Source organism: Oncorhynchus clarkii, unplaced genomic scaffold (assembly GCF_045791955.1).
Source record: "Oncorhynchus clarkii lewisi isolate Uvic-CL-2024 unplaced genomic scaffold, UVic_Ocla_1.0 unplaced_contig_335_pilon_pilon, whole genome shotgun sequence".
Taxonomy (NCBI): Eukaryota; Metazoa; Chordata; class Actinopteri; order Salmoniformes; family Salmonidae; genus Oncorhynchus; species Oncorhynchus clarkii.
In genome coordinates this window covers 77,461-92,327 of record NW_027260834.1, presented here as the reverse complement: position 1 = coordinate 92,327, position 14,867 = coordinate 77,461, and the positions used below count along the sequence as shown (strand labels likewise).

Sequence of the window (14,867 nt, the reverse complement as noted above, 5' to 3'; positions counted from 1 at the left end):
GTCTGTCGTATACCCTGCCTTCCTTCTGTCTATCATATAGCCTGCCTTCCTACTGTCTATCGTATACCCTACCTTCCTACTGTCTATCATATACCCCGCCTTCCTACTGCCTGTCGTATACCCTGCCTTCCTACTGCCTGTCGTATACCCTACCTTCCTACTGCCTGTCGTATACCCCGCCTTCCTACTGCCTGTCGTATACCCCGCCTTCCTACTGCCTGCCTGTTCGGCATTGAACCATGCTTTGATCATGCGGCTCTGGCATTAGTGAGCGGCAGAGAAATAGGAGAGTGTAGGAGGCTCTCCTGTCTGTCTGCTTATTATGCAGGACACCCCTGCCACCTAGTGGATGTGTGGGACACATGTCATCCTCTGGGGTTCTTTGTACTTTAAATAGTTTATAACTGGAGAAATGTCTTGACCCCAAAATCAATTGATCAATCAATCCAAGACACAGTATTATGTCTGAATACTCATGACAGAATTCTAGTATGTGGTAACACTTTCCTTCATAACACTGTCAAACGTGACATAACAGATTGTAGTAACAGTCACTCTTGAACTAACACTCCTACTACCACTGACTTTGTTGAGGAAACAGGAGCACACTATGACTGACTGATGTGTGTTTCTCACCCAGCTACCTTAAGATGAAAAGACTTTACGTCACAGGGGATAAGAGCATCAGCTTAATGACTACTATACAAATGTAACCTTCACTGTGACACTGTCATTTGAATGACTGTTATGTAACCTGGATGTTTCAAGTCAACTGTAACCATGTATGTTGGATGATGTTCTTCTCACTGTCCCGTGTCATTTGATATGAGCATGTGACAGTGTCTCTGTCCTCTACAGTAAGGAGAGCAGGATGAATGGCCAGTATCAACAGACAGTAGAAGTATTAAACAACGACAATAAGTAAGTATGTGGAGGTGTATTCTGTTATGGTAAACAACGTATCACCAGTAAACAGCACCAGATCTGGCTTCAAGTAAGGTTGAAATGTTGTTTAAACATTTGATCTGGCTGGGCTTGATTGAGCTTGCCTTGCACAATGGAACCAAGAAAATAGTTGAAAAAGTGCAAACATGGCCCACCTAGCACTCCAGACGAGCTAAAAGAAACGCTGAAAGGATTTCACATTTCCACTAGTATTTGAAGCCTGGTCTGAATAACACCTTATTCTAATGTTGATGGGGTTTCCATGTATGCAGTTTGTAATTTATTTGAGAACGGAAGCACAGAAAAAAAGCTAGATTCATCTCATAATTGTTTCCATTCTAGAGCAACAGCGGATGCTAACGGCGTGGAGCTTCCTAGTCCGACTCCCAAATGAAATCAATGTAAACACTATTAAATGTAGCTCCATTGTTCTCCTCCATGGAGGTTACACTGGCTTGCGTTATCCCAGACATTTACCAGGGTTAAATGACTCCATGTTATACACTACCATGTCTAGTTGGTACTTTGACTGGAGTACTAAGGACAAGAGTGTTCATCACCATGGTCCCTGTGACTGTTTTGATGGATTGGATGAAGGCCATTGACTGTCCCTCTGACTCGTTGTCATGGTCAGAGAAATGGATGTGTAAACTAAGAGGAATAGGTGGAGCCAGAATAATCAGGTGAAGTCAATATATACCACCAGCTGTGTTATAAAGTACTTTAAATCAACCTCGCTTCCTTCTCCACTGTCTGTGTGTGTTGTGGTGGACCAGGTAGTCTCTGTTTAACTGTCCACTGTCTCTGTGTGTGTGTGTGTGTGTTGTGGTGGACCAGGTAGTGTCTGTTTAACTGTCCACTGTCTCTGTGTGTGTGTTGTGGTGGACCAGGTAGTCTCTGTTTAACTGTCCACTGTCTCTGTGTGTGTGTTGTGGTGGACCAGGTAGTCTCTGTTTAACTGTCCACTGTCTCTGTGTGTGTTGTGGTGGACCAGGTAGTGTCTGTTTAACTGTCCACTGTCTCTGTGTGTGTGTTGTGGTGGACCAGGTAGTCTCTGTTTAACTGTCCACTGTCTCTGTGTGTGTGTGTGTGTGTGTTGTGGTGGACCAGGTAGTCTCTGTTTAGCTGTCCACTGTCTCTGTGTGTGTGTTGTGGTGGACCAGGTAGTCTCTGTTTAACTGTCCACTGTCTCTGTGTGTGTGTGTTGTGGTGGACCAGGTAGTCTCTGTTTAACTGTCCACTGTCTCTGTGTGTGTGTGTGTGTGTGTGTGTGTGTTGTGGTGGACCAGGTAGTGTCTGTTTAGCTGTCCACTGTCTCTGTGTGTGTGTTGTGGTGGACCAGGTAGTCTCTGTTTAACTGTCCACTGTCTCTGTGTGTGTGTGTTGTGGTGGACCAGGTAGTCTCTGTTTAACTGTCCACTGTCTCTGTGTGTGTGTGTGTGTGTGTGTGTGTGTGTGTGTGTGTGTGTGTGTGTGTGTGTTGTGGTGGACCAGGTAGTCTCTGTTTAACTGTCCACTGTCTCTGTGTGTGTGTGTGTTGTGGTGGACCAGGTAGTCTCTGTTTAGCTGTCTGTATGTGTGTGTTGTGGTGGACCAGGTAGTCTCTGTTTAACTGTCCACTGTCTCTGTGTGTGTTGTGGTGGACCAGGTAGTCTCTGTTTAACTGTCCACTGTCTCTGTGTGTGTGTGTGTGTTGTGGTGGACCAGGTAGTCTCTGTTTAACTGTCCACTGTCTCTGTGTGTATGTGTGTGTGATGTGGTGGACCAGGTAGTCTCTGTTGAACTGTCCACTGTCTGTATGTGTGTGTTGTGGTGGACCAGGTAGTCTCTGTTGAACTGTCCACTGTCTCTGTGTGTGTGTTGTTGTGGTGGACCAGGTGGTCTCTGTTTAGCTGTCCACTGTCTCTGTGTGTGTGTTGTGGTGGACCAGGTAGTCTCTGTTTAGCTGTCCACTGTCTCTGTGTGTGTCTGTTGTGGTGGACCAGGTAGTCTCTGTTTAGCTGTCCACTGTCTCTGTGTGTGTGTTGTGGTGGACCAGGCATTCTCTGTTTAACTGTCCACTGTCTGTGTGTGTGTGTTGTGGTGGACCAGGTATTCTCTGTTTAACTGTCCACTGTCTCTGTGTGTGTTGTGGTGGACCAGGTAGTCTCTGTTTAACTGTCCACTGTCTCTGTGTGTGTGTGTGTGTGTTGTGGTGGACCAGGTATTCTCTGTTTAACTGTCCACTGTCTCTGTGTGTGTTGTGGTGGACCAGGTAGTCTCTGTTTAAATGTCCACTGTCTCAGTGTGTGTGTTGTGGTAGACCAGGTAGTCTCTGTTTAACTGTCCACTGTCTCTGTGTGTGTGTTGTGGTGGACCAGGTAGTCTCTGTTTAACTGTCCACTGTCTCTGTGTGTGTGTGTTGTAGAGGTCGACCCATTATGATTTTTCAACGCCAATACCGATTATTGGAGGACCAAAAAAAGCTGATACCGATTAATCGGCCAATTAAAAATAGATATATATTTTTTATTTGTAATAATGACAATTACTACATTACTGAATGAACACTTATTTTAACTTAATATAATACATCAATAAAATCAATTTAGCCTCAAATAAATAATGAAACATGTTCAATTTGGTTTAAATAATGCAAAAACACAGTGTTGTAAGGAAAAGTGTAATATGTGCCATGTAAGAAAGCTAACGTTTAAGTTCCTTGCTCAGAACATGAGAACATATGAAAGCTGGTGGTTCCTTTTAACATGAGACTTCAATATTCCCAGGTAAGAAGTCTTAGGTTGTAGTTATTATAGGATTTATAGGACTATTTCTCTCTATACCATTTGTATTTCATATACCTCTGACTATTGGATGTTCTTATAGGCACTTTAGTATTGCCAGTGTACCAGTATAGCTTCCGTCCCTCTCCTCGCTCCTACCTGGGCTCGAACCAGGAACACAACGACAACAGCCACCCTCGAAGCAGTGTTACCCATGCAGAGCAAGTGGAACAACTACTCCTAAGTCTCAGAGCGAGTGACGTTTGAAACGCTATTAGCGCGCACCTCGCTAACTAGCTAGCCATTTCACATCGGTTACACCAGCCTAATCTCGGGAGTTGATAGGCTTGAAGTCATAAACAGCTCAATGCTTGAGGCACAGCGACGAGCTGCTGTCAAACGCACTAAAGTGCTGTTTGAATGAATGAGCCTGCTGCTGCCTACCACGGCTCAGTCAAACTGCTCTATCAAATCATGGACCTAATTGTAATATAATAACACACACAAATACGAGCCTTAGGTCATTAATATGGTAGAATCCGGAAACTATCATCTCGAAAACAAAACGTTTATTATTTCAGTGAAATACGGAACCGTTCCGTATTTTATGCAACGGGTGGCATCCATCAGTCTAAATATTCCTGTTACATTGCACAACCTTCAATGTTATGTCATAATTACGTAACATTCTGGCAAATTAGTTCGCAACGAGGCAGGCAGCCCAAACTGTTGCATATACCCTGACTCTGCGTGCAATGAACGCAAGAGAAGTGACACAATTACACCTGGTTAATATTGCCTGCTAACCTGGATTTCTTTTAGCTAAATATGCAGGTTTAAAAATATATACTTCTGTGTATTGATTTTAAGAAAGGCATTGATGTTTATGGTTAGGTACAGTCGTGCAACGATTTTGCTTTTTTCGCAAATGCGCTTTTGTTAAATCATCCCCCGTTTGGCGAAGTTGGCTGTCTTTGTTAGGAAGAAATAGTCTTCACACAGTTTGCGATGAGCCAGGCATCCCAAACTGCTGCATATACCCTGACTCTGTTGCAAGAGAAGTGACATCATTTTCCCTAGTTAAAATAAATTAATGTTAGCAGGCAATATTAACTAAATATGCAGGTTTAAAAATATATACTTGTGTATTGATTTTAAGAAAGGCATTGGTGTTTATGGTTAGGTACACGTTGGAGCAACGACAGTCCTTTTTCGTGAATGCGCACTGCATCGATTATATGCAACGCAGGACACGCTAGATAAACTAGTAATATCAACCATGTGTAGTTAACTAGTGATTAGGATTGATTGATTAATTGTTTTTTATAAGATAAGTTTAATGCTAGCTAGCAACTTACCTTGGCTTACTGCATTCGCATAACAGGCAGGCTCCTCGTGGAGTGCAATGTAATCAGGTTAGAGCGTCAGGTTGCAAGATCGAATCCCCGAGCTGACAAGGTACACATCTGTTGTTCTGCCCCTGAACAAGGCAGTTAACCCACCGTTCCTAGGCCGTCATTGAAAATAAGAATGTGTTCTTAACTGACTTGCCGAGTTAAATAAAGATTAAATAAAGGTGTAAAAAAAAAAAAAAAAGATTTCCGAAAGATAATTAATCGGTCGACCTCTAGTGTGTTGTGGTGGACCAGGTATTCTCTCTTTTAACTCTCCACTGTCCCTGTGTGTGTGTGTTGTGGTGGACCAGGTATTCTCTGTTTTAACTCTCCACTGTCCCTGTGTGTGTGTGTTGTGTTGTGATGGAGCAGGTATTCTCTGTTTAACTGTGTGTTGTGGTGGAGCAGGTATTCTCTGTTTAACTGTGTGTTGTGATGGAGCAGGTATTCTCTGTGTTGTGATGGAGCAGGTATTCTCTGTTTAACTGTCTGTCTGTGTGTTGTGGTGGAACAGGTATTCTCTGTTTAACTGTGTGTTGTGATGGAGCAGGTATTCTCTGTTTAACTGTCTGTGTGTTGTGGTGGAGCAGGTATTCTCTGTTTAACTGTGTGTTGTGGTGGAGCAGGTATTCTCTGTTTAACTGTGTGTTGTGGTGGAGCAGGTATTCTCTGTTTAACTGTGTGTTGTGATGGAGCAGGTATTCTCTGTTTAACTCTCTGTCTGTGTGTTGTGGTGGAGCAGGTATTCTCTGTTTAACTGTGTGTTGTGGTGGAGCAGGTATTCTCTGTTTAACTGTGTGTTGTGATGGAGCAGGTATTCTCTGTTTAACTCTGTCTGTGTGTTGTGGTGGAACAGGTATTCTCTGTTTAACTGTGTGTTGTGGTGGAGCAGGTATTCTCTGTTTAACTGTGTGTTGTGATGGAGCAGGTATTCTCTGTTTAACTCTCTGTCTGTGTGTTGTGGTGGAACAGATATTCTCTGTTTAACTGTGTGTTGTGGTGGAGCAGGTATTCTCTGTTTAACTGTGTGTTGTGGTGGAGCAGGTATTCTCTGTTTAACTGTGTGTTGTGGTAGAGCAGGTATTCTCTGTTTAACTGTCTGTGTGTTGTGGTGGAGCAGGTATTCTCTGTTTAACTGTCTGTGTGTTGTGGTGGAGCAGGTATTCTCTGTTTGCGGTGGTGAACCACCAGGGCACCCTGGAGAGTGGTCACTACACCAGCTTCATCCGCCAACACAAGGACCAGTGGTTCAAGTGTGACGACGCCATCATTACGAAGGCCAGCATCAAGGACGTGTTGGACAGTGAAGGGTGGGTTATCAGACACCAGACTCCACGGTCATTTTCTTTAGAAAACAGACTGAAAGGAACGACTGGAGCAGGGAGGGACTACCAATAGAAAAACACTACTAAAATATTTTGACTGTGTTCAGTTGGGTACACTGTAGCAAAACGTTTTTTCAGAGGAAAACAAGAGGTTGTGTTATTGAACAAGTTCAGGTAGTACCTCCAGGTTACAATCCATTTCCAAATGTTTTATCCCCACTGAACATAACCCTGAGGATCCATTGCAGTCAAGTTACTCTCAGTTGATTTGGATGTGGAATGTCTGTGTGATTGCAGTTCAATACCCGCATCATGTTCAGAACTACCTGTACAACTACTGCTACTACCTGAATGTGTCCAATATGAACACAGATGTCCATTTGTTGTTGCAAAATGTTTTGTGTGCCCGACTGAACACAACGTTAGATTGCCGTCAATTTAGATTTAATTGACCCCAACTCTAGAGGTCGATTCCATCCATACATATTCTTAGTGTTAACAACCCTGAACAACCCCACACAAACTAACCACATTTAAGTTAACTATTTTCCTGTACCATTACTACTATCATATTTAAGTCAAATAGTGCTTTCCCTCTTCTGCTACTAATACTGCTACTAATACTGCTGCCAATACTGCTACTTCTACTAATACTGCCAATGCTACTACTGCTAATGCTACTAATACTATTACTAATACTACTGCTACTAATACTGATACTACTGCTTCTAATACTGCTGCTGCTGCTATTGCTAATACTACTGCTGCTACTTCTATTACTGCTTCTGTTGCTACTACTAACTAATACTGCTATTAATACTGCTACTAATACTACTGCTACTATTACTAAAACTGCTGCTGCTAGTACTACTTACTACTACAGCTACTACTACTACTAATCACATTTAATCAAACTATTTCCCTTTACTACTAATACTATTACTACTACTGCTGCTGCTAGTACTACTTACTACTACTGCTACTACTAATCACATTTAAGTCTAATAGCACTTTCCCTGTACTACTACTGCTAATAATCACGTTTAATCTAACTATTTCCCTTTACTACTGCTACTACTAATACTACTAGTACTGCTAATCACATGCTAATACTACTCCTGCTACTAATACTACTACTACTACTACTACTACTACTACTACTACTACTACTGCTACTACTAATCACATTTAAGTCTAATAGCTATTTCCCTCTACTACTAATAATAATAATCACATTTAATCTAACTATTTCCCTTTACTACTGCTGCTACTACTACTACTATGTCTACTACTAATCACATGTAAGTCTAATAGCTCTTTTCCTTTCCCCTCAGGTATCTGCTGTTCTATCACAAGCAGTTCCTGGAGTATGAGTAGCCTTACCTTGTAGACCGCTGGCTCTGCGGAGAACCAACCAACCCAACGCTCAAAGAGATGAGAGGAACCAACCAATGACTGTGGAACAGAGGACGATAAAACACGAACACACAAACCTACCTGAAACTCTGACTATACCAGTTACTACTACCCCCCCTGACAGGGGTGACAGTCTAACATAAACAATGACTAATAGTGAAAAATCATGCAAAACTTGTTCAAAAACAGCACTGAGCTCCCGGCATCTACTTGACACAACTGAATGGAGAAAGAGAATGAGGAAAAGTGGAGTGGTGTGGGTGGGAAGGAGCCCTCTCTCTCCCTGACTCCGCCCCTTTTCTGACGTTGGGCGGAGCCTTGTCGAGAGTGATTGACAGTTCTGTGGAGAGGAAGTAGGAGGGAAGAGGGCACAGTGGGACTCAAACCCCCAAAACTACAGTATTGAATTGTGAATTATTGTTTCATGGTGCTCTCGTTTCCACTGAAAAGCATTTACCATACAGTCACGGTGGGAGGAGACTGTCCAACGTCTTCATATGCATACACAAGTAAATGCAAAAAATATATATACTTCAACAACAAAACAAAGTATGGTATTATTTAAAATAAAATAGCAAACAAGATCTAGTTATGATTCTTATCATTTGAATTTAGTTCTGGAATATGCTGTATGATCCTCGAGTACATCTATTTTTTTAAAGAGGAAAAGTGAGAGAACTGAGAGCACGAGACGCCATCCATGCTAGTTTCCTGGTAAACAGCCAAACATGAAAAATGGACTTGGATCAAACTGAACGTACCCATGTTCAAACTATTTTTTGGTTGATTATTTTCTTGTTTCATTTTGGTTGAGGGCAAGGGAATATCTATTTTTTTATTTAGCGACTCGTTCATTGAAATTCTTTGTGTACCATTTCTTTCCAGTGTCCACGTTAATCTCATCGTTCTGTTTTGTTGCGGTGCAGTAATGTCCCTTCCTTGCTGTCATGGTACCTTCAGAAGACATTATTTCGATGTAGTATTCTTTATCGTGGAAAGTGTTGTTGGCTATATAATGATGGTGGTGATTTAAATTGGCTCACTTTTGGCTGTTGACATGTTTCAGCTATAGGTTTCTATAGGTTTCTTGTGGCATTATGAAGTAGAGGCAATGTATTCTCTGTAGCTTGGTCCCCGATCTGTTTGTGCTGTCTTGCTAAAACTCTTATAGTAGCTGGCAAGCCATCACAAACAGATCACAAACAGATCTATCAGACTGCTGTGGGTCTTTTTAGAAGACCTCTGCAACACAGTAGGGTGGATACCTGGGGCAAATCGCTTGCTATTCCCCATATACTGCAGGGACAAATGTAGTTCTCTAGGGAATAGTGGGCCATTTCAAACACATCCCTCTAGAGTCTGTAAACTAAAGCGATGTGCTAACGTAAGCCTACTGCAACACAGCTGTGCAGGTCTAGGGCAAAACTGAAATGGCTCACTATTCCCTATATAGTGCACTACTTTTTAATTCTGTCCAATAGTTGTGCACTACATAGGGAAAAGTGTGCCATTTTGGGCACATGTCCGTCTCTGTCTTAATGTCGCCTTGGGCAATAATAGCTCGACGCCTACACCTCTTCTGTTACAAGACTCCGTTGACTGATTTGTGTACTGTTGTTAGGGGGGATAAATGGCGATGATGAAGGATTGCACGTACACGGTGGCGCTGTCTGTTTGCTGCACACTCTCCAGCTTCTGAATCCATCAGTGTTCTCTTAATATCCACAACAACAACCACATGTGGCTTGTTTAGACCAAGGTTGTGTTCATTAGGCACCAAATAGAGAACTCACAAACGGGGAGGGGCTGCTTGGGCTTGTCCAATGAGAAACGCTAATTTAAATGTTCCGTGGCAAAACGTTTTAAAACGTTATCCATTGCGTGCCCTGATGTGCACGACCCAATGTGTCTTGTGGTAGGTGTCCTCTGCAGTGCAGTAACACAGTGCTCTATCCTATCAGTATGCTGTCTGAATTCTGAGTCTAAAAAGAAAGAACACAAATGTGTTGTTGGGTGTTTTATGTTTGAATATCACTGTGTATGTAAAGTTTTAAAAAAGAAATGTGGAAAAATGTATACCACATTGATACCGCAACACTTTGGGTCTGGTCCAGCTGCTCGGGAAACAAACAAACAATACAAATAAATCAAACATATCTATCCTCTGGTCTGGTACAGATAGTCCATTATTGAACCCTGAGCCAGAACAGAGAAATCACACGTTTAAATGGTCGCACCACCAAGGCTTCCGTTTTGAAGAGCGCCACCCAGAGGTCATTCAGGAACGCAGCCCTAAAGTGTAAGAAGGTGAGAGGAGAGACATTGTCCGTTTCAGTGATTTAAACTCAACAAAACTCATGCGGTCCTTTTTTTCTCTTTAATTAGAACATACTCTGTCTCCATTGCCTGATTTCTTCCGTTTCAAATCTATTCCATCTTTTCTCTAGAGTAGTGTGCAGTTTCGTGGTGTTGAATGACAACATTTGGATAGAAATGCATTTAGTAGAAATGAATGTCCGATAGAATGAATAGCTGACATTATTTCCTATTCTATCTTTAAAGCTCAGTGTTTCCCGTCACTGAATACATCCCTGTAGGTAAACCACCAACACAGAGACAGAAGATGGAGAACTGCCTGCCACAGATGTAGATACTAGTTTCCCTGAAGCCCTCTATAGTGTAGTTTGGGGCAGCAGGGAGCCTAGTGGTTAGAGATCCTCCGTGAGCACAGCTGTGTCTGTCATCCATTTCGTATGTTACGTTACGAATGTGTTTGTGCTTAAGATCCCGTTCAAGCTCTTTTAATGCATGATGCTTACTAACTTGTTTCTCTTGCTGTGTCATTCTGTTTCCCTGAAGCCCTCCATAGTAGTTAGACTCGTTCCAATAGATCCTAGTGGAGTCCATAACCTCATGGTAGTTTTAGGAAATGTCAGTTTAGATGGCATATTATGCCTTACCTCATTCTCAGGTCCTGCAGCCTAATAATTGACCACGCCCACTGTTTGGGTCTACAGTCGTAGCCCAAGGTTTTGACAATAACACAAATATTAATTTTCACAAAGTCTGCTGCCTCAGTGTCTTTTGTTTGTCAGATGTTACATTTCATAAGTGTCAAAGGCATTTATTGACAATTACATGAAGTTGTAATTATTTTTCAAGACCTCTGCAATCCGCCCTGGCATGCTGTCAATTAACTTCTGGGCCACATCCTGACTGATGGCAGCCCATTCTTGCATAATCAATGCTTGGAGTTTGTCAGAATGTGTGGGTTTTTGTTTGTCCACCCGCCTCTTGAGGATTGACCACAAGTTCTCAATGGGATTAAGTTCTGGGGAGTTTTGTGGCCATGCACCCAAAATATCGATGTTTTGTTCCCCGAGCCACTTAGTTATCACTTTTGCCTTATGGCAAGGTGCTCCATCATGCTGGAAAAGGCATTGTTCGTCACCAAACTGTTCCTGGATGGTTGGGAGAAGTTGCTCTCGGAGGATGTGTTGGTACCATTCTTTATTCATGGCTGTGTTCTTAGGCAAAATTGTGAGTGAGCCCACTCCCTTGGCTGAGAAGCAACCCCACACATGAATGGTCTCAGCATGCTTTACTGTTGGCATGACACAGGACTGATGGTAGCGCTCACCTTGTCTTCTCCGGACAAGCTTTTTTCCAGATGCCCCAAACAATCGTGAAGGGGATTCATCAGAGAAAATGACTTTAGCCCAGTCCTCAGCAGTCCAATCCCTGTACCTTTTGCAGAATATCAGTCTGTCCCTGATGTTTTTCCTGGAGAGAAGTGGCTTCTTTGCTGCCCTTCTTGACACCAGGCCATCCTCCAAAAGTCTTCTCCTCACTGTGCATGCAGATGCACTCACACCTGCCTGCTGCCACTCCTGAGCAAGCTCTGTACTGGTGGTGCCCCTATCCCACAGCTGAATCAACTTTAGGAGATGGTCCTGACATTTGCTGGACTTCCTTGGGCGCCCTGAAGCCGCCTTCACAACAATTGAACCGCTCTCCTTGAAGTTCTTGATGATCCGATAAATGGTTGATTTAGGTGCAATCTTACTGGCAGCAATATCGGCAATATCGCCTGTGAAGCCCTTTTTGTGCAAAGAAATGACGACGGCACGTGTTTCCTTGCAGGAAACCATGGTTGACAGGAAGAACAATGATTCCAAGCACCACCCTCCTTTTGAAGCTTCCATTCTGTTATTCGAACTCAATCAGCAGAGTGATCTCCAGCCTTGTCCTCGTCAATTCTCACACCTGTGTTAACGAGAGAATCACTGACATGATGTCAGCAGGTCCTTTTGTGGCAGGACTGAAATGCAGTGGAAATGGTTTTAGGGGATTCAGTTAATTTGCATGACAAAGAGGGACTTTGCAATTCATCTGATCACACTTCATAACATTCTGGAGGATATGCAAATTGCCATCATACAAGCTGAGGCAGCAGACTTTGTGAAAATTAATATTTGTGTCATTCTCAAACTTTTGGCCACGACTGTATTTAGGTGAGGTTTTCACTGTTTGGGTGGTGATTGGCTGAGGCTGCTCTATGTGGTCTCACAGGTATAGTACAACATGACTACAATAGTTCTATAGTAATAAATGGGACACCATTCACCTTGCCCGGGAATCCTTTTAATGTATGTCTATAGACTGCATATTGCAAGAGTAGAGATTTGACTGCACTTCTACTGCTGTAGCTAGCTATACTGTCAGTGCTACTGGGGCAATTTTAGTTTGGAGGAAGGCTGTTGCTAACCTACAATCTTTGGTTCAGGACTTCAGGATGCCATGTGGGGATGAGAGAGATGGTTGTTTGCTGTGCTCCTGCATTGCATGATACTGAATGGACTGGTGTGGAACTAAAGTCACTTGATGGATTACTTTTGTGTACATTGTCCATTGAGTTGTTGTTTTAGTCCAAGACAAGTGTGTGAAGGAAACCGCCCCTAGACTTTCCAGTAGTTACTGTTTCCCTATCATTATTAGATGATGGAAGACAGGAGTACAGGCCTTGGTACGGTATGGAATTATCTGGTTATGTCTGCTGGGGGGAGGACCGGCTCATGGTAATGACTGGGGCGGAATCAGTGGAATGGTGTCACATCAAACACATGATTTCAATGTGTATGATGCTATTCCATTTGCTCCGTTCCGGCCATTTATTATGAGCCGTCCTCACCTCAGCAGCCTCCACTGTCGATTCAGAAATCACAGGCTTGAGTAGGAAAAGACACCATGGAGAATCCAGTCACTGTTTCATGTAGTAGTGTATTTTCACCACAGAGAGGCAGTGTTTCACTGAATGCTCTTGGGCCCTGATAGGGATGTGACATGACTAAATGTATTCTGTTATTGTATTTTGAGATTATTAATCAATTCTCGAATCTCTTACACTTATTAAAGTCAGGATTTAGGCTTACTGTGTACATCATTGTGATGGACAATGTGGTAAGGAGATCAACTCTCGAGCTTTTCATGAAGAAGCACACGCACACATGCAACTGCAATATTTTTATGAGCAAACAAAGGAACAATATTTCTAAGGAACAGCAATAATATTAACAATGCTAAATATATATTTTGTACAAAAACATTACATAATGGCAGAATGGAATCGGAGAGAGAGAATGCCCCTGAGCAATACTAATTCCTTGTACAGAGGCAAACAAATTAAACCATTCAACAACAGACTCTAGTTGAGAAGAGTGGAGTGGATAGGAGCATGTCCTAGTGTGGACAGGGGCATGTCCTAGTGTGGACAGGAGCATGTCCTAGTGTGGACAGGGGAATGTCCTAGTGTGGACAGGGGCATGTCCTTGTGTGCACAGGGGCATGTCCTAGTGTGGACGGGCATGTCCTAGTGCGGACAGGGGCATGTCCTAGTGCGGACAGGGGCATGTCCTAGTGCGGACAGGGGCATGTCCTAGTGTGGTCACCGTAAGATAATCAACCATCATCATCCATAGCAGCCAGCAACTTCTATCTACTGAGAATAATAGGAGTAATGGACACATGGTGAATGGAGGCTATAGAGTTGCCCTTTATATCACAATAACCATGTTGGCTAGCTATTTGCAACGGTTCTACAACAGCCTGAAACTTTGTATAGCTAATAACATATCAATTTACATCAGCACTTGTAGGATGTGTAGTCATGGTCCCCATTCTGTAAGGTCTACAGACAATGTAGCCAAGCCAGGGTGCCATGGTTGGATGAAAATGTGCTGCTATCCTAACATATTACCCACTGCAGGTTGTAAACGAACAACAGCATGTAATATTGTAATCTCAAATGAAGTCTAATAAGCATGAGAAATGTAAAATAAAAAAAAAGGCCATGGTCAGATTTTTTATTAGTCAAAAAAGCTCTGAAAATGTTTTTCACGAAGCAAAGATACAGCGGCCACTCAATGGAGGTTGAAGCCAGATTATGGAGCCTGAGCTCTCCTTCACACGTAACAGTATTGGGAACCACTGCTCTGTCAATTGCAAATAATATGTGATGGTATTCAAAATGTAAAGACAAATCCAATATAAACTATTGTATCATAGGAGGCTGCTGAGGGGAGAACGGCTCATAATCATGGTTGGAACAGAACAAATGGAATGGCGTCAATGGCACCTGGAGACAATGGCACCTGGAGACAATGGCACTTTGGGTCAGGTGAACCTTTATGTAAGAGGAGAAGGCTTTGTACTGACTGTTCTAGCTAGATCTACAGTATAGTACACACTACCATATAGGCATAGATCCATCCACAGGTTATAACTGTGAGATTTAGGGAGTGATGATGATGGGGAGTAGAATGAACACTGCTGCAACCCCATAGGGGTACAATGTTTTCTAGCCCTTCTCAAATTCACATCGCTCAGACTGGAGGCCTCAGCGTGACCTCTGACTTCCCAAAGCGAGGGCACACTGGGAACGGAGGTCAATTCAACGTCTATTCCACGTTGAAATGACGTGGAAACAATGTTGATTGAACTAGTGTGTGCCCAGTGGTAATGCT

At 42.8% G+C, this 14,867-nt stretch overlaps 1 protein-coding gene across 2 annotated transcripts in view; it reads left to right on the top strand.

The window, feature by feature from the left end:
• Window positions 1-10,910, top strand: part of LOC139401860 (ubiquitin carboxyl-terminal hydrolase 22-like) — a 75,076-nt gene extending 64,166 nt beyond the window's left edge. Inside the window, exons 12-14 of one of the 2 annotated variants that reach the window (XM_071145848.1) lie at window positions 859-921; window positions 6,265-6,414; window positions 7,764-10,910. In XM_071145848.1, the coding sequence (XP_071001949.1) occupies window positions 859-921; window positions 6,265-6,414; window positions 7,764-7,806 (256 nt within the window). In that variant the 3' untranslated portion in view covers window positions 7,807-10,910. The remainder of the gene's footprint in view (window positions 1-858; window positions 922-6,264; window positions 6,415-7,763) is intronic. The other variant, XM_071145849.1, reaches the window with a different exon arrangement.
• Window positions 10,911-14,867: the final 3,957 nt, after the last annotated feature.